Below are 27,219 nucleotides of genomic sequence, written 5' to 3'. Positions count from 1 at the left end.
GCAGTCAACATGAGCCTCCCAGACTCTTTCAAATGGACAGTTGAAATGGAGAGCTTATTCATTGAACTCATCAGAAAGAAGGAAAACGTTTGGAACATAAAGTCCTCATATTATAAGAATCGAATCCTGAGAAGAGTCAGTTTTACTGAAATATCAACAAAACTCATCGCGGAATATCCTCAGTATGCTTCAGAATTGACAGCTCTTTTGTGAAAAACTTGAAAAATTGATATTGCCTATCTTGTTCTGGCCAATAATTTTTGGCAGGGAACTTCATAAAATTGATTTTATAATTAAGGGTTGCAAAAATTATGATTATTTATAATATACAATAATACTATTATATTATTTCTTAAAAAGACTTAGCACACTTATAGTTTAATTCTATCTTTTAAAGATTGATAAAATGAAACATTTTAAAATATCTAATAAAAGTTCATTTAAAGAAATATTTTTAATAATGACTAATTTTAAGGTAGATGTAAACAATCAGAAATCAAGCATATACTTAAGATATATGTATCTAATAATACAATTTTATTTTCTTATTGATTCTTATTCCACATCTGCTTTGTATATCAAAATTAACTGCAAAAATTAAGATTTCAAATTTTTTTTCTTCATGTATAGTTAAAAAAAAGTGTAAGTCCCTAAACATGGATAAGACTACATTTAAAAATTAAAAGTGTGCACTAGTAATACAAGACTAAAAGTAATACGTTTCTACAAATATATTTATTCAAATCTAAAGCATGAAAATAATTGAATTTCACAAAATTAGAGCGATTCTTTCGCGAATTTCTTCCACTTTCCAAAAGTATCCTGGAGTTGGGTGGATCGATCAAGGGATCAGGAATTTCCAGATTATATGGCTCATCTGGTAGAGGAACACTGTAATCTAAACAAATATTATGCAAAACGCTTGCTGCCATCACTATCTTGCAGACTTTTTGTGGTGTGTATTGTAGGATGCCACCACTAAGATCAAGGAGTCTAAACCTTCTTTTTAAACACCCGATAGTCCGTTCCACTACGGATCTGGTTCTCCGGTGCACATCATTATATCTCTCTTGGTAGTGACTCCTAGGGTTGGAATATGGTGTAATGCACCAAGGCTCTAGTGGATAGCCACTATCCCCCAAAAGAAAATTCTCCCCGTTTTCCTTTTGCAGGATCTCTCGAATGGCGGAATATCTCCATATGAAAGAATCGTGAGTGCCACCAGGCCAATTGGCAACGACATTTAGAAGCCTCATCTCGTCACTGCAAACCTAAAATATGAATTCAGTGCTTTAAAAAAAGATAATGTTTTTTGAATACATTATAGTGTGTTGATAATTTTGTAGAAAAAACAATATTTATTTCAGGTTATCGAAAATAATCTCTCAGGTATTTAAATATTGTTAGAATTAACCCAAATGATACATTAAAATGAAATTTAAAATAAATTAAAGCTGCTCAAATATTTCATTAGTTTTTGAAATGATTAGGCATTCCACCAAACAATCTCCTTTTCACAATAGACTAGCTCCATCAATCATCCCAAAAGAATTATAAGAAGAAATGCAAAAATATGAAACAGATTTATTCAAATTAAATTATATATTTTAAACAACAGTAAAGTAGATATGAAAGGAAATTTGTAAAAGAATATGAAAATTCTTATTTTACACTAAATAACAAAATGTTCCATGTTACGAAAAGCCATTTAATAACTTTTTATTCTTGGGTACAAATTTTAATTCCACCACAAAATATCTCATTATCTTGAGTACATTATTATTAAAATAACCTGGTGCAATTTGTTCTGTATACTAAGGCATTTATTCAACGAAGAAATAAATAATTTATTACAATTTTGCCATGCGATTGATTAAGGATTTTATAGTGAGATACTAAAAGAGGCGTTAACATGCCTTTTAGTGTTGCAGTATTATCATAATTAACTTATTTGAAATCTGTTGAGTTTGTAAAACATTTCTTATAACCCAAAAGTTATATTCCAAGTTATTATGGACACAGTTTAAGTCAATCATGTGTTACACAATGTAATACAAAAATAAATGTTAACTTTACAAAATTTAATATGTTTTTCAAAAGACATATCTCTGATTTCACATACTTATACTTATCAGGGGTCTGTCCAGACATTTTATGAAAGGTCCGGTTTTTGTGAAAAAATTTCTTACATGCTTTCAAACAGGGTCCTGCTTTTATGAATTTCTGCAAATAGGGTCCGGTTATTGCAAAAAACTTTTTCAAGGAGTTTTTAAATTGTAAATAGATACAAGATTATGCTCAGCACTCTAAAATTATAATAAGAAAATTTAAATTTTCAAAAATAAACAGCAATTGCTGCTTCTAAATTAGAGATGCAACATACAAATATTTGGTATTTAGCGTATACTGCTGAACGCAGAACATTCATTTCGGGCGAATAATGGAAGAAGTGTCTGCTGGAGACGAAACTTAATTCATTTACATCCAGCTTGTTTTCTGCCCTGGGAATGGTTTATTCAGTTAATAAAACAATAATGAAAATAAACAAATTTGTGAGGGGTCCGATTAAAAGAAAAATCATTTTGTGAAGGGTTCGATTAAAAGAAAAATCTTTTTGTGAAGGGTACGTTTTTATGAAAAGATATTTTGTGATGGATCCGTAAATTTCTTCTAAACAGACCCCTGCTTATTGATTGAAATGCAACTGTTCACTATTGAAAATTTTCAGTTTTTTTATTCAATTATCTGAAATTCATTTTCCAAAAGCAATGCCTTAGAGGAGGGTCAAAAAGAACACTATCTTCCATACTTATTCTTTACCATACTCAAACGAAAAAGTAAATCAAATATCATTCTTGCATTCACTCTCTCCTTAACCTAAAAGTATCAATGTGAAGTATATCCTTTGCAATATATCATTTAACATTAACAATCAAAAGTCAGGTACTTACAATCTGGATATTCATCGAAAATTTATTATTTCGATTTAAGAAAACATTCCAGTCCGGTTGATTGGGCTTAGTAATGTAAATGTGCGTCCCATCAATAACACCGATAATATTCGGAATGCCACATTTTTCGAAGAATTTCCTCTTTGCTGTAGAAGTTTCTCTGGCACCTTGGGGAAATTTTATGAAACTCTCTACTAGTGTCATCATGGCTGTGATAAAGTCCTCAAATATCCTTGAAACACTGGCCTGTGACATAAAAGTAAATGCACTCTCTGCAATTAAATTCTGAAATCCTCCAGACCCTAAAAGACGCAGAGAGGCAAGAACCTAGCATAGAAAAAGAATAAAATAATACATAAGAATTATGTGCCTGCTGTTTGTACGATTAGCTTTAGCTTGTCGTACTCAGTTTTTAAATTTAGTTGATTAAAAGTAAAAATTCAAAAAAAAAATATTATCCGGCTTGTTTTAAGCTTTATGAAAACAGTGTAAATAGTTTATTTTAAAATTATAATAAGCTTGCTCCATAACGAATTTCCTCACAAGAGCAACTTTATCTTAATAGAATAGGATCTTGTAAAATGTAAACTCGAAGCTTGTACACAAATATGGGTAATGATGTCAGGCAAACTGATCGAACAGACTAGAAACCTGTTGCACTTTGTGTATAACTTGTGACACCAATTTGAGCAAAGGAACAACAGGTGCAAGGTACTGGTGTAATCAGTTTTTAATTTGGGACAGTTTGCGCAAGTATGAATATTGGAGTGTACCCATAGATTAAAAGGTTAGTTGGTAAAAAAGTTTTCTATTTGAATCAAAAACTTTAAATTAGCAAAATATAAAATCGACATATTCTTATTGTATAGACCTTATTGATCATTCTTATTGCAAATGTTAATTGCTATATACATAAGAAAGTGGAAAAAAATAGCATATTATTTCAGTTACTGATTGTTCAATGATAAAAAAAATGTCACTAAACAAGTATTTAGTTTATATTTATAACACTCTTAGAATAATAAGCATAAAATAGTGCAATAAGCAATTTTAAATTTTTAATATGCATCCATTTTAGTAGACTTTAAAGGAACTACTTTATAACATCAATACCTACATTAGATTCCCATACTAATAATTGATTAAGAAGCAATTACAGAGTCGCAACATCAGTCAACACTATCGCTAATAGTACAGGTACTTCCGTTAACGAATAAACAACTTTGGTTTTTTTTTTCTTCCATCGTTACTTACATTATTTTGTTATATTTAGGATAAAATAACATTTAAAAATATTTACTATAAAGTTAAAGGGCAACACACATTAACAAGCGTCAAATACATATTAAAATTATAAAAAAAATAGGTACAGATCAAAATAAAATTATGTCCCGCATTAGTTGATATTAAGAAAAAGAGATAGTTTATTATTTACCTGAATGTCTACAGAATAGCCATTAGTTTTTCGATCCAATTGTTCAAAGAGTAGGCTTATCAAAGCTCTTGTGGCTTGCTTACTTAATCTAAAAGATTTCACGTATCTTTCATCCGTGAAATCAAAGGGATTTATACGGTAAAATAAAGTTCGATCAACGAACAAATTATCTCTTCGTCGGCGTCTTTGACGGCGATTCAAATAATACCATATAAGCTGAGACATTTCCGTTGGTTATGAAATCAAAACAAACGCGATTAAAGCGACTTAAGTCAGGCGAACTACCCATCTTAAGACAGATTTCGCATTATCGGCGTAAGTGTTTCAGTTGAATTGAAACTTACGAGATCTCCCATCATGCATTGCGAAAGTTACGATTTTACCCGTCTTAAGTCATTCGATGTTGCAGCTGAATTCCACCCTAAGAGATGAATTTAGAAAAAGAAGCAAGGCGAGGAAACGTGATTTCAGTAGAAACACAAGGAAGTTCAACTTAAATATGCTCATGCTATTTAAAATAAATTATCTTCTGTTTGTTAAAAAAAATTAATTGAATTGAATTTTTCTTTGCTATATGCGAATAAATAGATAATTTTGGGGTTGTTATAGTATGTTTGATGAACTTAATAGGTAAAATTGTAAATGTTAATTTTTTTCCGACTAAAAATTTTGTAGAATTTTTTATTTTTTAGATTATTTTGTAAATAATAAATATTGATGATTAATAACCAGAAATTGTTTCAATTTTCTTAGCGAATCTTTTACTTCACTGAAAACAAGTGTGTCATTTTTTAATTACTTTTTAAAAACTTAAAAATATATTGCAGATAGGAATTTAATGTGTTAAATTATGCTTTTTATTTCATATTTAAAAAAAAAAAAACTAAGACGATGTAATTTTCATTAGCTTTAAAAGTAGTAAATAAAAAGTTACCTTTAGTTTCTTTCATTTCTGAAACAAGGTAGAGAAATTTAACTTCGAAGTATTTCCTTTTTTTATCAATATGGAAAAGGCATGATTACAAAGTGTTTTCGAACTTAAATTTCAAGAAAAAAATATAATAATAATAATAAGTTTTCACAACCTCACATGCTTATGTGAAACTTTTTTCTTAATTCTTTTTAAGAAATAAAAATTTTTTTCATTTCAAATAGTGAAATTTTTATTTCTTGTAGATATTGTTTACATTATTTCCAGTAAGAAAGATTAACTTAAAAACTAAATGACTTTTAGGTACTATTTAACTTGTAACGTGGAATATTTAAATAAAACTACTATTCATAACTGTTTATTACATTCATAGGTTTTATGTACATTAAGATTTTTTGCTACTGGCTCATACCTAACGGGACTGTCCCTTTTTACAATTACGAGTCCCGGCTGGTGAAACTTTTGACATGATTGTCAATTATTTAAACCAAGTGTTGACAAATAATAATTTGACAGCAAAAGTCGTAGCATTTGTGAGGACAATCACAACGTCAATTTTGGAGGTGCAGTTAGGAGAGGAACTAACAATGTATTAACGAAATTACAATCATCTCTGAAAAAAGAATTAATAGGTATTGAATGTGGAGCCCATGTAATTCACAATGCAATAAAATCTGCTGCAGATGGGCTACCCGTAGATTACGAAAGCGTTATTGTGAATATATATATATTATATTTTTTTATATTTATACGATTCGAGTTGAAGCTCTAAAGGAGTTTTGTGCCGAAACTGAATATCAAAAAATGCTCGGCTATAGCAAAACCAGATGGCTTGCTCTTATGCCTGCTTTGGAGAGGGTTTTAAAAATATATCAGCCGTAAAAAAGCTACTTTTTGAGTATTGAAAAATGTCCCCTGTTACTAAAAAACTTTTTGAAGATCCCACATCCTAATAGTGGTTTTATTCTTTACATGCTCAGTCAGCAAGTTTTTATCAAACTGTCTTAAAACTTGAAGTTCAGACTGAATCGGCAATTGAAGCTGCAAAAGAAATCAATCAATTAAAAGACAATTTAACTCAGAAACAGACCAATCAGTTTCTTACATTTATGATCCGTCAATTAATGTTAAAATTGAAAGATAGTGGTACTGATATCGATGAAGAATTTGTGAAAAGGACGGCTACAGAATTTTATAAAACAAGCCGTGAATATCTGGAGCAGTGGACTTGCTTTCTTACCAAAGAAATGGAAATATTTTATTGGGCAGATTTAAAAAAGGTCCCCACATGGGAAGACATTCAAAAATCTCTGGATGTATTAATTGAAAAGCAATATATTGACTGTAATAAAGATACTGAAGTTTTTGACGAATTTTCATTAATTTCTAATTACATTANAAATAAAATAAAGTAACATAAGAATAAAATGATTTGAAAGAGAATTGAGAAAATAAAATTTGTTTTTTTTTGTAAAATTTAGTACCAGAGTAGGATTATAAAAAAGATGTAGCTACATAGATGTTTAAAAAAAATATGCAAACTCTGGTTATAAACATATGTAGTATATATTTATGTATTCAAACTTATCATTTATACTAAAGACAGTAGTGTTAAGGTATGTAAGTTTGAATTGTATATAGTTTGATAATTCCTTACTCTACGCTTGTAGAGAATCTGTTTGTGTTTTCTGAGAGAGAGTGGGATAAATTTTCTTCTTAAGGAAACGACAAATAATGTTGGTAATTATGTATATGTTATTCGGAAATAATTTGTTATATGTTTGTTTGTTTATTAATTTTTTTTAACTTTCCTCAGAAGGTCTTTTCACAATGGGCACATCCATATTTTTTTTTTATTTCATTTTTTTTTCCTTTAAAGGAAGGGAGATGTTACACCAGTAACAGTGCATTTTTTTTCAATGCATTTTACAACATTTTGTTTGTGTAGTGTCATTCTTCAACTTAATGAACTTTGAACTTAATGATCTTTCACCACTTGCCACGAAATACATGGTAGAGATAAAATCTGCTGAAGGTGCTGAATCCCAGCCGAGAAGAGACTGGACGACGAGTTTTAGAGAGCGCCACCTACAGAATTTCAAGTGGGAGAGGACAGGCCTGTACTTTACGTTTATGAGTGAAGATGGCAACGATTGTTGTAGCGTCTCGACAAGTAATTTGAGAAGCAGATGTGGGTCTGTTAGCTGGAAAAGTGGTGACCGGGGCTTAGGCCTCCGGTGTGTGTGTTGAAAGCACGTTTTTTGTTGGAATGAAAAATTTGCCGGAATGGCAATCTTACTACATCCTTTAATCTTCCCTTTAAATGAAATATCTGTTTTACAGATATTATTCTAATTGTATTTTTCATAACGTCCATGTATTTTTTTATTTTGGATCACCATTTGAACCTTCAACATGTTTTTCACGAAATAAAAGATTGTGTAAATTAATTTATATATTTGTCGTTTCTCCTTTGTTGAATATATTATTGTTTTGATTTTCATTCTAGCTTCCTTATTCAAAATCTTAATTGTTCTTTTCCAGAGATAATTTTTGAGACAATGTACTAACTACTAAACTATCTTTAAGACTGACCACCACGTGTGGTGGTGCACTTTAGTTTGATCAAGGGATCTTAAGATCTTCTAATTTTATTTCAATTTATTTTAGTAGGGTTAAATTTAATTAAATCAGTATTATTTTTTTAAAAACTTTTTGTACCATAATTTTAATTTTAACATTAATTAATTTAAGCATTATTAATTGATGTACCTTGATAAATTCATTATCCTAAATGTTATTTTTGGTACCTTAATGTAATTTTTAACCATAAATCCCTTTAAAACCAAATTTTATATTTGGTGCCGTCGCGTGGTTTCGAATCTGGTGTTAAGAGTAAATATTTCATATTTTTTTTTTTTTTTTGTAGAAGAATCTCTGGAAACTTTGGCTTTAAAATTAATTCATGGCTGAAATATTATTAAATTTTAAATACTAAGTGCCTTGTGCACAAAAGTATGATCAAATAATTGATTTGTTTTATACATTTATCTCGCTCTCTCACAAATAAAAAATTTATTGTTGACATTTACTTATTATTTAAACTGATTGAAAATTCATTATGTATAGGGTAAAATAAAATGATATTTTTTGAAGAAAATGAACAATAAGTAATAATGTATCAAATTGGATTTTAATATTGATATATATTGTCACAAAAAATATACGTTTGATTTGTATTTGAGTCTCCAATTTTTATAGTATAATTTTGAATATGAAGTATTTATTTATGAGTATTACATTTGAACATTTAGATTTTTATATGTAATTCAATATATATTTTGGTGATATATTTCGAACAATTTGATTGAAAATGAGTGTTTTAAAATTTTAAATAATTTGGTCGATATTTTAATTGAGTTATAATGATTGTTAATTAGCATTTTAATTTGGTAGATGATGATATATTTTTAAATATATTAATTAATTCTATGTGTATGATATTAAATTTAAATAAGTATACAGAAATTTTAATTTGGTAATTTTGGTCAATATATTGATTAATTTCAGTATTAATGATGTTTTAATAGGGCAAAATTTCAGTGATTAAACTAATTTCTATAGTATTTCAATAAGATTATTGATTTTCATTAATATAAAAATATATATATTGGACAATAACATATTTTTTTTGATAATATTTTATACACTACATTTAATATATATTATTTTGATAAGGAGTATTGTATGTATATTGTTTTTGGGGGTATCAGTTGGATTTCATGTAGTAATGCTATTTATTGATTGCTAATATACATTTCAGTGATATTTTAAGGTAGATATTAATTCGGTAAATTTTTCTGTGATTTAAAAATACACTATGGCTAAATCTGCATATTCCTTAGCGAATTCGCTGCAAACTTTTAGGGGTAGCAAAGAGGAAAATTTAAATTTTTTTCTTAACAATTTAGAGCAAATTGCCATTTTAGAAAAATGGGATGAGACTAAAAAATGCCTAATTCTTAAACTCAATTTAGCAGGAGAGGCCTTACGAATTGTAAGTGAAGCTACTACTGAAGATACCAATGATTTTGAAAAGATAGTAAAAATACTTAAGGATAAATTCCTCAAAAAACCAAATTACGCCGAGCTGCAGAATAAATTTAATACACTCGTGCAAGGTCCAAATCAAAGTATTAAACTTTTAATAGAAGAGGTCGATAAGACGACAAATGATTACTTAGAAATAAATCATAAAAGTAGTGAGGAAACTTTAAATTTGGCTAAAAAAATGAAGGCTCAAAATTGTTAGACAGTATGAGACCCGATATTCGAATTGAAGTCATGAAAAGGGGAGCCACAAAGTTTGAGGAAATAGGCAAAATTGCAAGAGATGTGGAGAATGCACTAGCAATTAGTGAGAATCACGTGACTAATATTACTAAAACAATAGATGTAGATATGTTGTTAAAAAATCAATTGGAAAGCAATCGCAGGATAGAGGAATTAACACAAAAAATTGAGGATTTAACTAAAAGCAAGGCTGTAAACAATATCTCAGGAAATAGAAACTTTGTTCAACCCAAAATAAGTTGCCATATTTGCAACAAAAATCACTTGACTACCGACTGCTGGTACTATCCAGGCAAAAGTGGGAATAACAGCAATAGAGCAACACCTTATGATAGGAGTCGCAGCAATTTCAGGCGAGGTTTTAATAGGAACTTTAGACATAGGGGTTACAACAGCAGAGATAGGCGACAGAACAATTTAAACTGATAGCTGGTTCTTGCAACAGGCGGAACAATACAGGGTTTGCAAGAACCAATGAAAAATCAAAGAATTTGATGTTAAATGCAGATGAAATATTGTATAGAAAGGAAAAATATAAGCAAAATATCAATCCAAATGATAACAAACAGTATAGAATTAGGATATTTGTTAATAGAAAGATCAAACAAAGATTTTAATTCGGATAAGCATGTAAAAAAACATCAGGAATTAACAAATTCTAAACATAATTTAAATAAAAATCAGACAATTAGCTCTGATACAAACCAAAATAATGATAAATCAAGAGAAATTGATGAGGAAATAAGATTAGGTAAAAAGCATGTTATGACATGTAATAATAGTAAGGATTTAGATACACTCCCTATTATAATGTTAAGATTTGGAGATTTATCAGTGCCTGCTTTATTAGATACTGGTGCTAATCTGAGTTTAATTGATCCTATAACTGTAAATGAAATAAAAGAAAAAACAAAAGTCAATTATTTATCTAGATCAGTAAAAATACATACTTTAGATAACAACACTATTTGAGACTTTCAAAATTTGTCTTCCAAAAATTAATGATATCTTGCATAACATTTCTGGAAAGTCATATTATAGTGTTTTAGATCTCAAAAGTGCATTTTTCCAAATAAAATTAAAAGAAAAGGACAAATCCAAATTAGCATTTTGTTGTGAGATAGGAAATTTCCAACCTACTCGTCTTCCTTTTGGTTCTCGCAACAGTACTTCTTTTTTCCATAACTTAATTTCTAAATGTTTAGATGACATTAAAGGTCCTAATGTGCAGTATTTTCTTGATGACATTGTTGTTGCTGCAAATTCCATTGAGGAAATGTCACAATTACTTGTTAAGGTTTTTGATAGATTAAAGAAATTTAATTTAANAACTAATCCAAATTTTTGAAAAAGAAAAAAAATACTTCTTCATTATGTCAAAACACAATTATGTGCCGAGTTTCGTGCCTGGGCGAGGCTTCTGGGGCGATATATTGTGATTACAGACACACACACACAGCCGCGTTTATTATTATGTATAGATAAAACTTCTAAACAGAAAAACTTCTCATACGTAATGAAAAATAAGCTTGAGTTGGAAAAAAAAATCAGTTCCCAGCAGTATCTATTCTAAAAACATTATGAGAGCAAAAGGAAGAAAAAGTTAGCATTCCAGCCGAAAACCTACTGTGAATGCTGTATTCAAACATTATAACCTTGTATTTTAAATTGCTAATGGAATGGTCTCCTGTGATTTAAGATTCACTAATTTTTTCCAGAAAGAAAATGGAACTACCAGTCAATTACAGAACATCTCCAGCAGATAAGAAAGACTTTGACACCCTGTTCTCCCAGCCACTACCAATCGGTTGCGTTTGTTTGAGTCAGCCTTCAACGACGACCCATCGAGAAAAGTACGATGGGTACCCAGTCACCTGTACCATCAAGACAACATTGGATGACTTTCGATCAGAGATACAGAAGAATGGCAACCGTGCTTATTTTCCATCCGAAGAAACACCTTGCTTTGTCAATGAACTTGAAGCTAGGTTCGCGTTCATCAGTAATGTGTTAAAAACCTTTACGAGACTATACTTAAAATCGTTCAAAATTCGCCAGCAGGTGTTACAACCCTCCAACTTATCTACACCTGATTTCCAGCAGTGTTATCTTGAGGAAGAGGTGTTCTTTTTATGCGGAGAGATAAAGCATAGCAATGCATTTTGCCATGACACCACCGGCTTTGATATGATGTCCGAGGAACAGAGAGTTGATGCGTTAGCAATGAATACTCCTCTTCCTGATGGGATTGTTCCCAAGAATTTCTTAAATGACATAAAGCGACAAAAAGATCAAACTGGCAATGATAAATCAATTGGGCTCTTAAATTTCAGAAGGGCATTGAGGCAGCTGAAGTATTACTTATTTAACATGGGGACCACAGAAGCCTATGGAATACTGTCGTCTTACTGTCCCACGCATTTTGCTGTTCTTAAGTGTGATCAGAAAGACGAATCAGATGAGTTGATCATATCACCAGTTGTGTCATATCGTGACAATGACGCACTTTAAAAGATTGCAGAATTCATCCAGAAGGCACGTACAGCTGTGAGAGAACCCAGGCGGAAAGAAAAACACACCATATCACCCACAAAAGAAACAGTTGGCTCACGAGGTGAAAAGGGAGCGATCACGAAACTTTAAATAGGTGGGAAAAGGAGCAAAAAGGATGAAGAAAAACGAACAGTAAAAAAGCAACGTAAGCAAACTATAGGACACTACAGTACCAAGTATACCATAGGAAACGTGATTGGACAGGGAAGAAATGGAAGTGTTTTGGAAATTTTTGATGAAAAGAACCGATTATTTGCAGCAAAGTTAGTTGGTGACAAGTGCAGAGACAACATTAACCATGAACTGGAAAATGAAGAATACGTGTATCAAATATTGAAACCTTTACAAGGCAATGTTCTGCCAAAGATACATTTGTGTTGTTATTTAGATGGTTGGAGGCACGTAATAGTAATGGAGTTCCTTAAGGCACAGTGGAGGGAGAACCTTTACCATCTATCTGATGAGCAAAAGAGGGCAGTTGTTGCTGCATTGGACAAGGACCATCAGATGCGGATTCTGCATGGGGATATTAGGGTAGAAAATATTTTACTACACAGATGTAATCCCAGGCAAGCCTACTTGATTGACTTCGGCTTCGCAACTAAATGTGACTCAACACAGGCTTTTGATAAGGAAAAGCGGGAACTGAGAAGCCTTCTTGACATGAGATAGTATGTAAATTGTGTTTTAAATGGTCTGAGGATGAAATGCTTCATTAAATTATCCATTGTTGAGATGTAAATGTCAACAATGGACTACCAGGATGTTCTTGTAAATCTATTAATAAATCAATCTAAAGAGATGATTTTTTTATATTTGCCTAGTAAAAAGGATAAACTTTATTAATTGTATAGGTTCCTGTTTTTTTCCCCTCTCAATTCAGCCCTTAATCAAACTCTGTTCATGTTTGTTGTCAAGGAAATGCACGTACGTTGTACTAACCCCATAAAGGGCTTCAGTTTTTTATTATTATTTATGCTTGTTTACTATCTTACATACATATCTTTTTTTTTTCTTAAAAATGTGCCCTTAAACGCAGACTTCTGCTTGCTACCACATCAAATTGCGCGCACTTCGTGCTAGCCCCATAGGAGCGGGCGTTAGTGTATTTTAGGAATTTAAAGCGATGCTGTTTTTTACATTACTTAGGCAAAATGTGTTAATATTTGGTTGGTTTTTGTTAGCTCTTAATTGGGTGTGCTATAGGAATAAATAGGTCGTTTAAGGGGAATGTTTTTATGTGAAAATTATAAAAATTTGGTGGGTGGATGGTTGTATTTGAGTGTTTTTGGGAAATACGATGCTAGAAGATACGATGGTAAAAAGTAGTTTAAGGGGCTATATTTTTAGAAAAAGAACTTTTATTTTCTGCATTTCTTAAAGTATTTTTTGTTATTTTGTCTTAAAAATTGAAACCTTAAATTTAGGTGCGCTAGAGTCAATGCGCTCATAAAATTATTATTAAGGGGCTTGTTTTTGTTTGAAAATATTATATTTTTGTGGTTGCTAGTGCAAAAATTGTCTTTTGCTTTTCAGGGATATCCAGGATACTAAATCAGAGTTCATGCGGTTGGCAAACTTTCCTGGGGTCATCGGGGCAATCGATGGAACACATATTGATATTTTAGCTCCACCGAAGAATGACACACAGTATCCCGAGCACATTTTTGTGAATCGATACTTGACACATTCAATTAATGTTCAAGTGGTAAATATGTGCCTTCTATGTATCTTTTTCTTCCAAGTAGGAGTGATAATTTTTAAACAAAGTAGAACTGGGAAATTTTAAAAATACATTTACAGATGATTTCTGTATCATAAATTTTTAAACAATTACAATAGTTAAACAGAACTATTATCAACAATTTCTGATGAAATACTTGCATTTTAACATTTATTTTGCAAAATTAAAAGAATATATAGTTTATAAAATTTTAGAATTAAGCTTGAAAAGGCAATTTAGCTTAGGTTAAGAGTAGATTCCATATGATGTAAAATAAGTGTTATTTCTTATGTCTCGTGTAATAATTAAAGGCAAAGTGAAATTTTTAGTTTAAAGAGTTTAGGGAGTAGAGAGGCACGTTACTTTTTAAAATTTGAATTTTGCTTTGAATTAAAAGGAATTTTTTTTATCATAAGTATGCAGGGCAGACCTTCTGATTTTCAGTAGTAATGCTTAGCTTCCTGGATCGTCACACGACTCCTATATATGGAGAAAAATACAGCTTTGCGCTCTAAAGTCATGAATATAATTCAACAGAAACCAAGTTCTTGGTTGATAGGTAAGTCACGTACAGCTGAATACAAGAAATGGTTTTCAGTAGTTAAATGCTTATACTGATGTAAAAAGAAATTTATTTCAAAGTATCACATTAATGTAATGTTTTTAAACTGATTTTTATCAGCATATAATTTAAAGTTAATATTAACTATTTTAAGAACAATGATTCAGATTTGGTATAAGAATCTTTTGGATAAAAGGGAGCTAACATTAAATGCTGACAACCTCTTATACATGCATTATGTGTTGCAATTAAAAAAACTTTTTCCAGGTGACAGCGGATATCCACTAGAGCCCTAGCTAATGGTGCCGATTCTGGACCCACCAGGAGCTAATTATAATAAGAGCCATAAAAAGACAATGAATCCTGTTGAGCGATGTCTAGGAGTGCTCAAGGCAAGGTTCCGATACATTCATGAGGAGAGGTTGCTGCGATATAGTCCACCGGTAGATATCATCTATGCCTGTACAACGCTACATAATATATGTAGATACCACAAACTGTCAGACCCCTCAATTCCTGAGAGGCCAATCCGCATAAGCTATCTCCCACCTCCTCCAATTACTGATGTCCATGCTGCAGGATCCAGAGGGCGACAGCAGTTGGTTCAAAACTACTTCTAAGTTCTTAGTAAATAAAAATTTTCAAACTTAACCCTGAAGTGGCCCATAAGCTTTTTTATGTAACACGTTGGTCGCCATGTTGTTCTTATTTTAAAAATAATAGGGTTTTCATTTTGATTTTCGAAAATGATATAAGGAATAAGTTCTGAAATTTAAGTATAGGATACAGAATATAACAGAAAACTCAACCAAATGCAAAGCTGTGAGACGTACGTGTGAAGAATATTTTAGAAGCATCAAGTTTTTTTTCCCGTTAAAGAACACTTCATATACGAATAACTCAATATTTTCTATAATTATCTTTAAAAAGTTATCGGAACCAAAAATTATGGTCTGGGGAAATAAGTTCTAAAATTTAAGTTTAGTATACATAATATAACAAAAAACTCAACCAAATGCAGCAAAGCTGTGAGACGAACGCGTTAAGAATATTTTAGAAGCATCAAGTTTTTTTTTTCAGTTAAAGAATAATAGAAAGTTGTTCTTGGTTTTGATAAAGCTTATTCTTATTGAATTTTTTTCATATTAATTTGCCTATTATTATTTAGTTTGGTTTGCATATTTTAATAGCATAGATGGGAATTTAATCAATCATCACTTATTATTTGGTATACTCTCGTATTATTGTTTTATTTAGCGAAACTTGGGTGAAATAGTTTTTTTTTTTTAATTTTTGAATATGGCTTATTTGGGGCGCGCACGTAAAGATGATCTTAAGGCTTTAGCCATTGAGTTGGGTCATGATATTTCGGATGACATGAAAATTACCGATTTGTGTAAATCGATAACGACAGGTGAAGGATACGATGAAGAGTTCACTAAAATTCTGTTGTTGGTTATTACTGAAGACAGAAAGCTCCGTGAACAGCAAGAGCTCGAGGATAAACGTCAACAATTTGAAATCGAGAAGCTTCGACAGCAACAAGATGCACAAAATNGATATTTCGGATGACATGAAAATTACCGATTTGTGTAAATAACGACAGGTGAAGGATACGATGAAGAGTTCATTAAAAATCTGTTGTTGGTTATTACTGAAGACAGAAAGCTCCGTGAACAGCAAGAGCACGAGGATAAACGTCAACAATTTGAAATCGAGAAGCTTCGACAGCAACAAGATGCAGAAAATCAAAGGCTTGAACATGAATTTCAGCTTGAGAAACAGCGTTTAGAAAATGAGAGATTGAGGCATCTGCTCAGTCTATCAAAATTACTTATAGGAGAGGTAGTGCACATGGAAATGCAGACGCCTTGTCAAGATTGTATATCACATGAACGAATAAATATAATGCATATAGTTTGTCTAATGTTTAGTTAATAAATTGTTTATAATGTTATCCTTAATTATGTAAATCTGTGTTGAAAATTTAATTTTTTTTTTAGAATTTTCGGAGTCATATTTCACTGAGCTCTTGCATTTTTATGGTTCTAGGAAAAAAAAGGACCCGGTAAAAAAGGTACCTGTGTAGGGAAAATTCTGTAGGGGAAAATATTTGAAATGAGAAGATTGAAGCGCTTTTTGCTGTTCCGTGCATGTTTTTTTTTTATTCGCGTCGCGCGTTTTCAACTAATTAAAAAGGACTAATACTTTCACCTCCAATCACGAATAAACATCCAACACATAAATCCTCCCAACTTCCCCGATTGGCTACTTTAAGCCTCACATTAGCAACTTCTTCACAAAATATAATTTAAAATAGAAAATAACACATTTTTCACTTAAAAAAATTACAAAAAAAAAGTAAAACATTATTGAAAAATTTAAATAGTACCTTCCCGCTTTAAAAAATAATCAAAGAAGAATAAATAAATGAAATTTTTAAAAAAAGCGTAATACAACCTGCCCATAAGTTCCCCCCTTACCTCAATGATCTAATCTGAATTATTACAGATAAAAAGAATATTCATTGAAACAGCGAGAAGCATTCATGCTGCCCAGAAAGCGAGAGGGGAAATATCCCTACAGATTTTCCCTATGGAGGTACCTTTTTCTTTCAGGGACCCTTTTTTCTGTACCTTTTTCACCGGGACCTTTTTTTCCGTCTACCCATTTTTATATGTTAAATAATTACAATTTTTTCAACGTATATTTCTGTATGTTTTTTGTTCTTCTTGTTTGTTTGTTTCTTAGTAGGATTTCAGTTAGACGCTTCGTCTTCTTCTGAAGCCAGATGCTTCTCCAAAGGACGGAGGAGTGAGATTTAGAGTAAAAGCAAAAAGGGAAAATCCAAATTGAAAGGGAGAATGATTAAACTATTCCCCTAAGAGGGAAAACGTACAAGAACTGTATTATTTTTACTTTAGTATTAGGGATGTCCAAGGTTGTGTTGGCATGAAAATGTCATGTCCGATATGTTACTTATTTGTTTAATTAAATTTATTGTTAAATGTTGCTCACCCGTCTAATTATTATTTATATCAAGACCCTTACTCACAATTTAGAATCCGTTCTATAAGCATTCATTGCAAATGTTGCCAACATTCTGTGACAACATGTACTTCCCATTCTTCTAATGCTGGATATGAAATAAATCTTCGCTTGGCCTATGCAATGCGGTGTATTGGTAAAGGAAGAAAGGCTGCTCAAACATTCTGTTCTGTAATGAACTTACCTCCTCCTCCCAACCAGTTTAAAAGACTAATCATACCTATAAAAAATGCATTGACAGAAGTACGCAACAAATCGTTACAAAAAAGGGTGGAAATTGCTGTTGTATCGAACAATAACATTCGAGATATATCTATCACAAAATGGCTCTTGGCAAAAAAGAGGCCATACCTCTCTCTCAATGGTGTTGTCACAGCCATTTCTGTGGACAATGGGAAAGTTGTCGACTATGAATGTTTGACAAAATATTGCTTTAAATGCAAAATAAGTGGAAAAAGTTGTGAAACATGCCATAAGAACTACGACGGACCTAGTGGTGGGATGGAGACAGAAAGCGTACTTCGCACTTTTAAGAGGTCAGAGTCAACAAGAAATGTGCGCTACATTGAATATTTAGGAGACTCTATGGGGTTTTGAAAGTGAAGGAGTCTAAATTATAGGGCGATACTGAAGTTGTAAAATTGGAGTGTATGGGCCACGTCCAGAAGAGAATGGGCGCAAGGTTGAAAGTAGTAAAAAAAGAAAATCAAGGGAAGAAACTTTCAGATGGAAAATCTATTTCTGGACGTGGTCGGCTCACTGATGCCGAAATATTACTTTTACAGAAATACTATGGCTTAGCAATTCGTCGCAATGCCAAAACCTCTGTTGAATAAATGAAAGTCTGAATGAAGAATGTTGTCTGAAAAGAAGTTATCAAAGCTAAATTTATAGTATTTAGTTTTACTTTTTTCTTTTCTTTATAAAGAAATACTTTTTAGAACATTATGGAGGTTATTTCTTCTAAGTGGAGAAAAATATAAGGTCGTCCTTCAAAACTAAAGAAGGCACTTATTGCTGCTGCTAAAAAGAGATGGTCAAAAACTTCTGAGGATGTTTTACCCTCAACATGTAAAGAAAATTCTTCTTTACAAAATAGTGAAGTACAGGATTATCCAGTAGTTGCTTCCCCTGAAGCAAATTATGTGATAACTCATAAATCAATGTGGTCGTCGTTGCTGCAAAAAATAAAATGCACTAGTTGTGGTAGTTTTGCTTTAGATGTTAAGCAACATAATTCTTTAGGATATTCCATGAAATTGGAACTTTTATGTACTGTATGCCACGAGTCATATGGATCAACATAATACTATCACGTATAGATTACGCTTGTGCAGTCTATGGTACTGCTTCTGCTTCCAACTTGGTAAAAGAGATATGATAAAAACTGTAATTTAATTAGGCTAATTGGCTATTTTGTTTCAGATACAACAAGGCGCATGTATCGACAAGAAACACTGTAGAGAGAAGCATTTAAATTTTAAAAAGAAGATTCCCTTTCCACAGTCTGGGCATGTCATGCCACATCGACAATGTTTCCCAGCAATAATAGTTGCATGTTGAGTCCTTCATAATATTGTCTTAAATTTAGGCAAGTACCTTACTCAACTTAAATCATTTTTTTATTGATTTAATTTTTCGATATTAACTATAGATGTGATCTAAATTCGAACTGCTGTACAAAAAGGAATGAAAAAATTTATTGGTAGTTATTTATTTTTTAAATAAGTTGCAATAGTATGTTAATGAGAGTTTCTTAAGCTTTTAATCTATCCTAAAATTTTTCCAAAAATGCTAAAAATAAACTTGTAGTTAAGCTTATCTCCTAAATTTCAGTCCTTTAAAGAATATTCATTTTCAAACTCAGATTCAACTATAAAGCCGTTTTATGTCACATTGATTACAAGTTTAGAAACTATACAACAAAATTCAAGTTTCAAGCCAGATATCCGTGCAAAGGCAAAAATATTTTTAGAATCATTTTGCAAACATGAAACAGTAATCACCGCCAAAATATTCCGAAGAATATTTGAATTAACTACACCACTCTCCCAATATTTGCAAACCTCCGGTTTAGACATCTTAAAAAGCTTTTGGAATGGTATCACAAACGTGTTCAGAACTAAAAAAATAGAGATATTTTGAAGAAACTGAAATAGAAATTCAAACAAAGTTTCCACAAAGAAGATTGAAGAAAAGAATATCGATGCCAGGTGAGACAGTGTCGAATAAAACAGTTTTTGATGATGAAACCACTGCAATCAAGATATACGTTCATAACATTATTTTCAGCGCAGTTGTAGCGTCAATGGAACGCCGGTTTCCCGCAAATAGAAAATTGTACGCCGATTTTTCCTATCTAGATCCGAAAGTTTCCCTGAAATACGTCTTAACAAGCTTCAATCTGGCGAACTAAATGAGTTAAGCTAACTCTTGCTAAATTTTGACGAAACAGCTATAGGTGAAAATTTGCAGATTGAAATAAGAAATTTAACACATTGGGAAAAACTGAAAAGTTCAGACTTAGAAAATTATAAAATAATCAGAGAAAATCACTCAAATGAAGATAATAACGACTTTACTTTGGAAACAGAAGTAAGTCTAAAATGTGAGCCACGCAGTGCGTGCAAAAATTGTGTTATTTGTTGTTTCAAGATATTACAGATTCAATTTGTTGACCAGTTCTTACAATTTAATTGGTCTAGCATTAAAATTTTTACTAACATTGTCAATAAGTCAGGTGGCTTGTAAAACATCATTCTCTATATTAAAAGTAATTAAAAATTGAATGAGGAGTACTTTATTTTCGGATAATTTGAATGCTCTCATGGTAATGGCAATAGAAAAAGATCTATTAATGAAATTAGATAGCGACGACATAATCGATAAAGTAGCAGAAAATAGTGAGCTTCTTCAAAAGTCATTAAATTAAATTTTAATTTAATGACTTTTGAAGAAGCATTAAAATCTATTTTTAAAAAAAAAGTTTATATAAATCATTCATGTATGCGTAGTATAATAAATATTTTTATTTACTCTTCATCTTGATTTTATCAACCTATGTTTCCTCATTAAAACCATGTATTTTAAACTGAAATATATTCTATAAAGCAATTTTTATCTACTTTCTTACTTCGATAAATTAACTTACGTTCATGAGGATTTATAAGTAAAAAATGCCTAAAAATGATACATAAGGAGCCGCGTACGCGGTGTTTATGTGAAGGAGAGGGCCGATATCTCTAATATGCCCGGGCCGATTTTAGATCGGGCCTGGTGACCCTACACATCACAATCTCATCAAAACAATAGGACTGTATTTATTAATATAAGTAAAAGTGCAACTCTTTTACCTAGCGACTGGCGCAGTATAGCCACTTCTTGGTCTTGTGCCAATTAACTTAAACCAACCATAGGTTTACATAGGGAACGAGGAAAGTAGAATCTCACCCGCATCTTCTAAGTAATGGCATATTAACTTTTTGGAGTATCCACCGTTAAAAGTGCCTCAAAAACAAATGTTGAAATGAATGATTTAAAAATAATTGTAGCTCACTTCCACTAGTTAATGGATCAATATCCAAATTGTGAAAAGAAAAAAAAATTATATTCATTTGTGAGCAGTTAAAATTGGCATTCAAGCCTTAGACCTCCAGGAGATACAGTACCGACATGTATCGCTTTGCTGCGTCTTTATTTGTTGTGTCCCCATCCTGTTATAGATCAATATTGAATTGTAAAATGTTGACACTTGTGTAGATTCCATTAAAAATTATTATATGTGTTAAGCTTGAACTGTAGCACAAGAGTAGAGAATAATGTCCATTATATAAAAGCGAAAATATGAGAAGCTTACAGAAAACGAAAGGCTCGTAAATTTGTCTCTTGATGAAATTTACATTAAGTTAAAGATTTTGTATAAAGGTAATCAAATTACAGGTTTTTCAGAGAATAGAGAAAATGTGGAAGCTACATCCATTTAAGCATTTATGATTGCTTCGATATATTCCCCTTACGAGGAAGTGGTGGCCTTAGTGTCTGTGATCTTCTCCGTCTATCGAGAGAAGCTTTATGTACACTGCTCAAAAAAATTAGGGGAGCCACGCAGTGTATGTCTATGCATATATATATGTATATACACTGCTCAAAAAAATTAGGGGAGCACATGGCTCCCCTAATTTTTTTAAGCAGTGTATTTTGCATAAAGCAAATTTTAACGTAATTTCTCTTATTGCTGATAACAATGCTGTTGACCGAAATAAGTTTAAGGCTACAGTGGACACCTAAAATCCTAGAAATTTATCAAAAAAAAAAAATCTATTATTTGTTTTCAATTAATTTGGATACATTTTAAGGTACTCTATCATTATCAGAAATCTTTTTTTAAATTTGTTGATTATTTTTTGAGTTATAAGCTTTTTTGTAGGTGCCACTCCCCTTTATTTACATTGTGCCATGCCCCTCTAGCTGTCAAACACCAACGCTTATGCAATCTTACTTCCAGTGTGAAAGCTTCTTTCTAAGGAACTATATTCTATTAGAAAATCCTTATTTTATTATTTGATATCATGTTTAATTTCAAAAATAAAAATCTGGCAACGTAGAGTTATTTGTGCTATTCTTGTTTTTATTTTGTTACTTGTTCTTATTGTTTTGTTTGCTCATTCTTATTGCTTTGTTCTTTTCTTGGTCAAAACTTACTACGTTGTTATTTTTCACTTTTTATATCTAAGAAATGGATTTGATATCAACAAAATATCGTAAACCCAAATGCCGTCCAACTAAAAGACGCCGTATGTTGGGAGATATTTCAAGAAAATATCGTCAGAAAATTTCTGATGCTGCAGCTCTTGATCCACCTTCCACTAGTATATCAAGTTTTTCATCAGTCGCTGATGTATCTGTTGTGGGTTCATCTGTAAAGTCAGAGGCAAGTTATATTCTGACTAGTTAAGATAAGTGGAAAGACTTGCTCATGCAAGTGCCATGTAAAACTTGTGAGCAGTGTGTCACAGTGTCGTGTCACGATTTTTTTTGTCAGGAATTTAAATTTAATTTAATCTTTCATAGTTAATAGTATTTGTACTTTACCTATTTTTATTTCTCTTCATTTTTTTCTGTGAAGAGAATTGGAAATGTTTCTTTTACTTTTATGTTAGCAACGCATTTTTTGTGTCTTTCTCCTTTTCACCTTTTGCAATTCAAGGTCGTCTAACCCCACTGTCCTTCAAGGACGACATTCTTTTCACTCATATTCTAATTTACGTCAAAACTTAACTTCTTTTCCCATCACTTTCACGTAACCTTCAATTTTGCACGTGGTGATTCTTCCAGTCAGTTTTTCTAGATTTTTCTAGAATTTTTGGGGTGTTCACGCCTTTTTTGGGGGACTTCTTCCCTTTGACTCCTTATTTGGTATGTGTGGGAGTACTATTTGCACTGATTGGTGTTGACGTAATCGTGTAGTAATCCCCCATCCAATGACAGTCGTTTTCTCTCCTGCTTTACAACTCGTACTTACACCCGCGCTGAAGGGACGCTGTCCTCACTTCTCTTGGGTCCTCGCTCGGCAACAGTAAGACAATATGTAACTAATCTAAATCGAATATTCTTGTCTTGCCAGCGTCATCGCCGGTGCCATCTTGGATAGATGGGCTCCTTTCTTTTTACTTGGCCTTTCATGTAAAGGTTTACAGCTTTGTGCCGATGATGGAACTTTCATCTTATTAAGTCTAAAGACTTCCAATATGCTGAGTTTGAGAAGATATATATAAATTTTGCTTTGTCTAATCTCTACAAAATATGTGGTAACAGGATTTCAGATCTGTCTTAAAGAAAATCTTCGAGTATGAACTAAATCGTTTTCCGTTCTCCCTAACCTCCTCTTTCGCCGAGCCTGCTGCAAAATTTTTTTAAGAAGTTGGAACTTTCTCTTAAGTCTTAGTGACGATAAGCCGTGAAAAAAAACTATGGATCCTTAGTGAGTGTCTATATCCACGACTCTACGTCGGAAGTAGAAGTGCGTTTTGTTTCCCCCCCCGATCTCCCGACGGTGCTTTCTTTTGTAAGACGAGATGGAAACTGAATAAAAATTTGACGTGTTTAAAGATTGTGTACAGAGACTTCTTTATGTCTTCCTTCTTGTGTTATGGTCACTTGTGTTCTGTAAGCTTCATCCATGAAGGTATCTTGTAAGGGTGAGTAACTCTCGATTTCATTCCTTTTTTCGTTTTGTCTGCCTGGGCCATTTCATGTACACATCATATCTGTGTATTATGTTATTAAGGTTGTTCTCAATTTTTATTGATCCAGTGGGTTTCCCGTAGACGGTGTTTAAAAAAAAAAATCTTCGCTTGTCAATAATATGTGTTATCTCTTTTATAAAAGAAATATGAAATGAGTACATGACCAACGGATCTCAAAATTAAGTTGGGTGATTGTGGTATAACACTATCGCTTATGTTACTGACCATTCGGCCTTCAGGGATTTTCCCTAGTTAATTCTATTCATGCATAATATTAATATCCTTTTTTTTATCTAATTAGTACATGTATATGTATAGATATTATCGAATATATGTATATACATGTTTATATACTTCTCTGGATCAATAGATTTGAGCGAAATGGCATACCCTTCTTTTTTTTTATTCATGATGTAATGACATTTACTTTGCCACCCAGTACAGTTAAGTAACCTTGCTACAGGTTTCATTTTATCTCGTAATTTTCCTTATGTACTTACCATTTAATTTCTCCTAAGCCGGTGTCATAACTAAGGTGCACCAAAAAAAAAAGAAACTACGGTACAGGTAGGAAATAAGAGTGAATAAAATCAGATAAAACAGTTATATACAATATAAAATACCAATAGCTCGCAGAAATGCGAAAATGTTAGGATGATGAATATCATCTAACAAATCCTTCATACATAAAATCGTGCTGTTAAAAAGGGTGAGACGATGTTGGTTAAAACAAGGACAAATGGTTGAAATGTGATGAACCGTAAGTAAAACATTGCAAGAGTCGCTTTTGGGAGGAGATTCTCCAAACAACAGATGAAGCAGAGATGCCAACTTGCTCCGGACAGCAAATATACATTTTAAAGTAGTAGTTTACCAATCGTAATTTTTAGCTTAATAAATTCAATATAATAGATTTTTATCCACCACTATTTTTAAATAATTCGTAGGCTTATATAATCACCACTTTTTACCAGAAGCGTCATGCTATACCTTTTAAAAAGCAAGCATAAATAGTCAAATATTTGCAAAATTTACTTTGTATTTATTTACCGTTTTTTTAAAAAATATTTTGGCCTGTCCGGAGCAGTTGGGATCTCCGATGAAGATGCGTGAATCGAGTGTGGCCGATTCTGAGACGATTAAGCATTACATCTGCATTACGTAGGCGTAATACAGGTAAGGGGTCTACATATATGTGTGACGCAATGTCACCGTGTATATATGTATGTGTATCTACGTTGCCGTTGCGATCGGTGGAGACCCAGCTTAACAGTTTTTATTAGAGTCGGATTTCCAAAATAAATTCAATGTGATTTAGTTACAAGTTTCACTAGAACCTTGCATCCACTTTTTTGAGAAGTTTGGGATAAAAGTTGTCCATAGTTCTGTGCGATCTCCCGAATGAAATCCGGTAGAACGATTATTAAAGGTTTTATGTACTGAAAACGGAGATAGCTGGGAAAAGAACTAATATTCAGCGTTGTTAGCTTTGCGCACCGTGACGCATACATCAACCGGGTTTAGTCCTGCCGAATTAGTACACGGAAATATTTAAGAACTCCAGAAACACTCTTATTTGAACAGTGGCCTGACCCAGAAGAAGAGGAAACTGCGGTAACCGAATACGTTTTTGAACTTATAAATAGACTAAAGAGATGTCATAACCTCGCCGCTGAATGCATATCCGATATGCAAGAATAGAGAAAACGGCCGAAACAGAGGTACGACCGAGATTCTGTGAAAAGGAAATTTAAAAGGGAGATGAAGTTCTTGTGATTGCGACAGCTAAACCGAATAATTTATCCGTAAATTGGATAGCCAACTTTCGGACACATTGTCAAAATGCCAGGAAAAACTGAATGATCACAAATCTATTAAAAACCTATCACAGGCGCGTTGAAATGATAAATTTATTAATTAGTGAAAATTTTGATACTAAAATGAATGACACAGATTGGGAATTTCATATCCAATTGCTGATCCTACTGGTTACGATTCTGAGGGTAATCATTAGAGATAGCGAGTTAATAGAATGATTTTAATGATATATTTTTTGTTTGTGTTATTAAATTTGTATTAATTTTGTTTAATCATTAAAAAGAAGGGAAAAAAAAGATTTTTTTTTTCATAATTATTGTTTAAGTTGTAAATTGATATAATATTTTCTTAAGATTAAGTTAATCTTAATGTGTTATTAAATTATAAAGAATTTAGAATTTTTTCTTAATGGCCTCTAGTANCAAGAAATGTTTTTTTTTACTATTTTTTTTATATTTTACAGTTTGTTTTATAATAAAAATAAAATGACGACAAAACACAAAAATGCTCATTCTTTTCAATTTTTTCTCTTTCTTTATTATATTCATAAAAAATGTACATTTGCTTTTATAATCCTGTGTCAAAATACTAATACATCTTTATCTAAGAATATTAACCCAATTAATTACTAACTTTTGCCACATAGTAAGTCTGATGTTTAAAATGCTGTTTTCTCAGAATTTTATTTTTTCGCAATTTCTCAACTTCAAAATGTTCCGGGTGGTTCAAATTTTAAGGTATGGTGTTTAAACTATGCCAAATTAGTTATAGTGTTAATCCTGATATACGTATGATTCATTTCAATGATTTGGGTGATAATAAAATTTTATATTGTAATTTTTTTATAAAAAAATCCAAATTTTTTTTTGAAAATTTCACACAAATGTTGAATTTTTTTTTTTCATTTAAAAACTAATACAAAAAATCAAATTATAAAAGTGTTTCTAATAGTTCAGTATATATTGTAAAAAAAAGAAACATAGGAAAATATTCAAAACTAAGCCGCATGGAACATTTTAAAATTTGATAAATTTTAAAAATTAAAAAAATTATTGAATTACCTAAATAAAAACTTGGAAATCTTATTATAATTAGATCTATTATCTAAAGTGCAAGTTTGATAGAAAATGACTTGTAATTAAAAAAAATCATTTTGAGTGTCCACTGAAGCCATAAAGAACTCACTGGGTGTAAATTATCGAGTGAACTTTCGACAAACCCAGCGAGTGGGCTATATTTAATTATTGATCCGGTTCATCTTATGAAAAAAATATGCAATAATTGGATTTGTCAAGCAGATGTGGAAAAAACTTTTGTTTGTCCAGTATGAAAAACAGAATGCTGTTAAACTTGCATTTAAGTTAAATGTAGACTATTTACCCAACCAAAATAAAAAGACAAAATGTGCTGCCAGCAGTAAATATTTTTCATGAAAGCTCCTTAGCAGCTTCAAGAAAAAAACATAGCCTCGATACACACAATGAAACACACCATTGCTTGCTTGAAATTGATTTAAGAGATGGTGGGACATTTTAAATGTTTCCCACGAGAATAAAGGGATTTTCACAAGATGTTTTGACTCTCTTTCACTCAGTGAAAC

The 27,219-nt window shown here is 31.7% G+C and overlaps 1 protein-coding gene across 1 annotated transcript in view; it reads right to left on the bottom strand.

The window, feature by feature from the left end:
* Positions 1-4,611, bottom strand: part of LOC110283531 (putative nuclease HARBI1) — a 6,195-nt gene extending 1,584 nt beyond the window's left edge. Inside the window, exons 1-3 of the mRNA XM_043053623.2 lie at positions 4,387-4,611; positions 2,952-3,278; positions 809-1,271 (exon numbers count right to left, since the gene is read on the bottom strand). Coding sequence (XP_042909557.2) covers positions 809-1,271; positions 2,952-3,278; positions 4,387-4,611 — 1,015 coding nt within the window. The remainder of the gene's footprint in view (positions 1-808; positions 1,272-2,951; positions 3,279-4,386) is intronic.
* Between the last annotated feature and the right edge of the window lie 22,608 nt (positions 4,612-27,219).

The sequence above is a fragment of the Parasteatoda tepidariorum genome, chromosome 3 (genome assembly GCF_043381705.1).
Source record: "Parasteatoda tepidariorum isolate YZ-2023 chromosome 3, CAS_Ptep_4.0, whole genome shotgun sequence".
Taxonomy (NCBI): Eukaryota; Metazoa; Arthropoda; class Arachnida; order Araneae; family Theridiidae; genus Parasteatoda; species Parasteatoda tepidariorum.
Note: the sequence above shows the minus strand (reverse complement) of the source record. Positions and strands in the feature narration are given on the sequence as shown.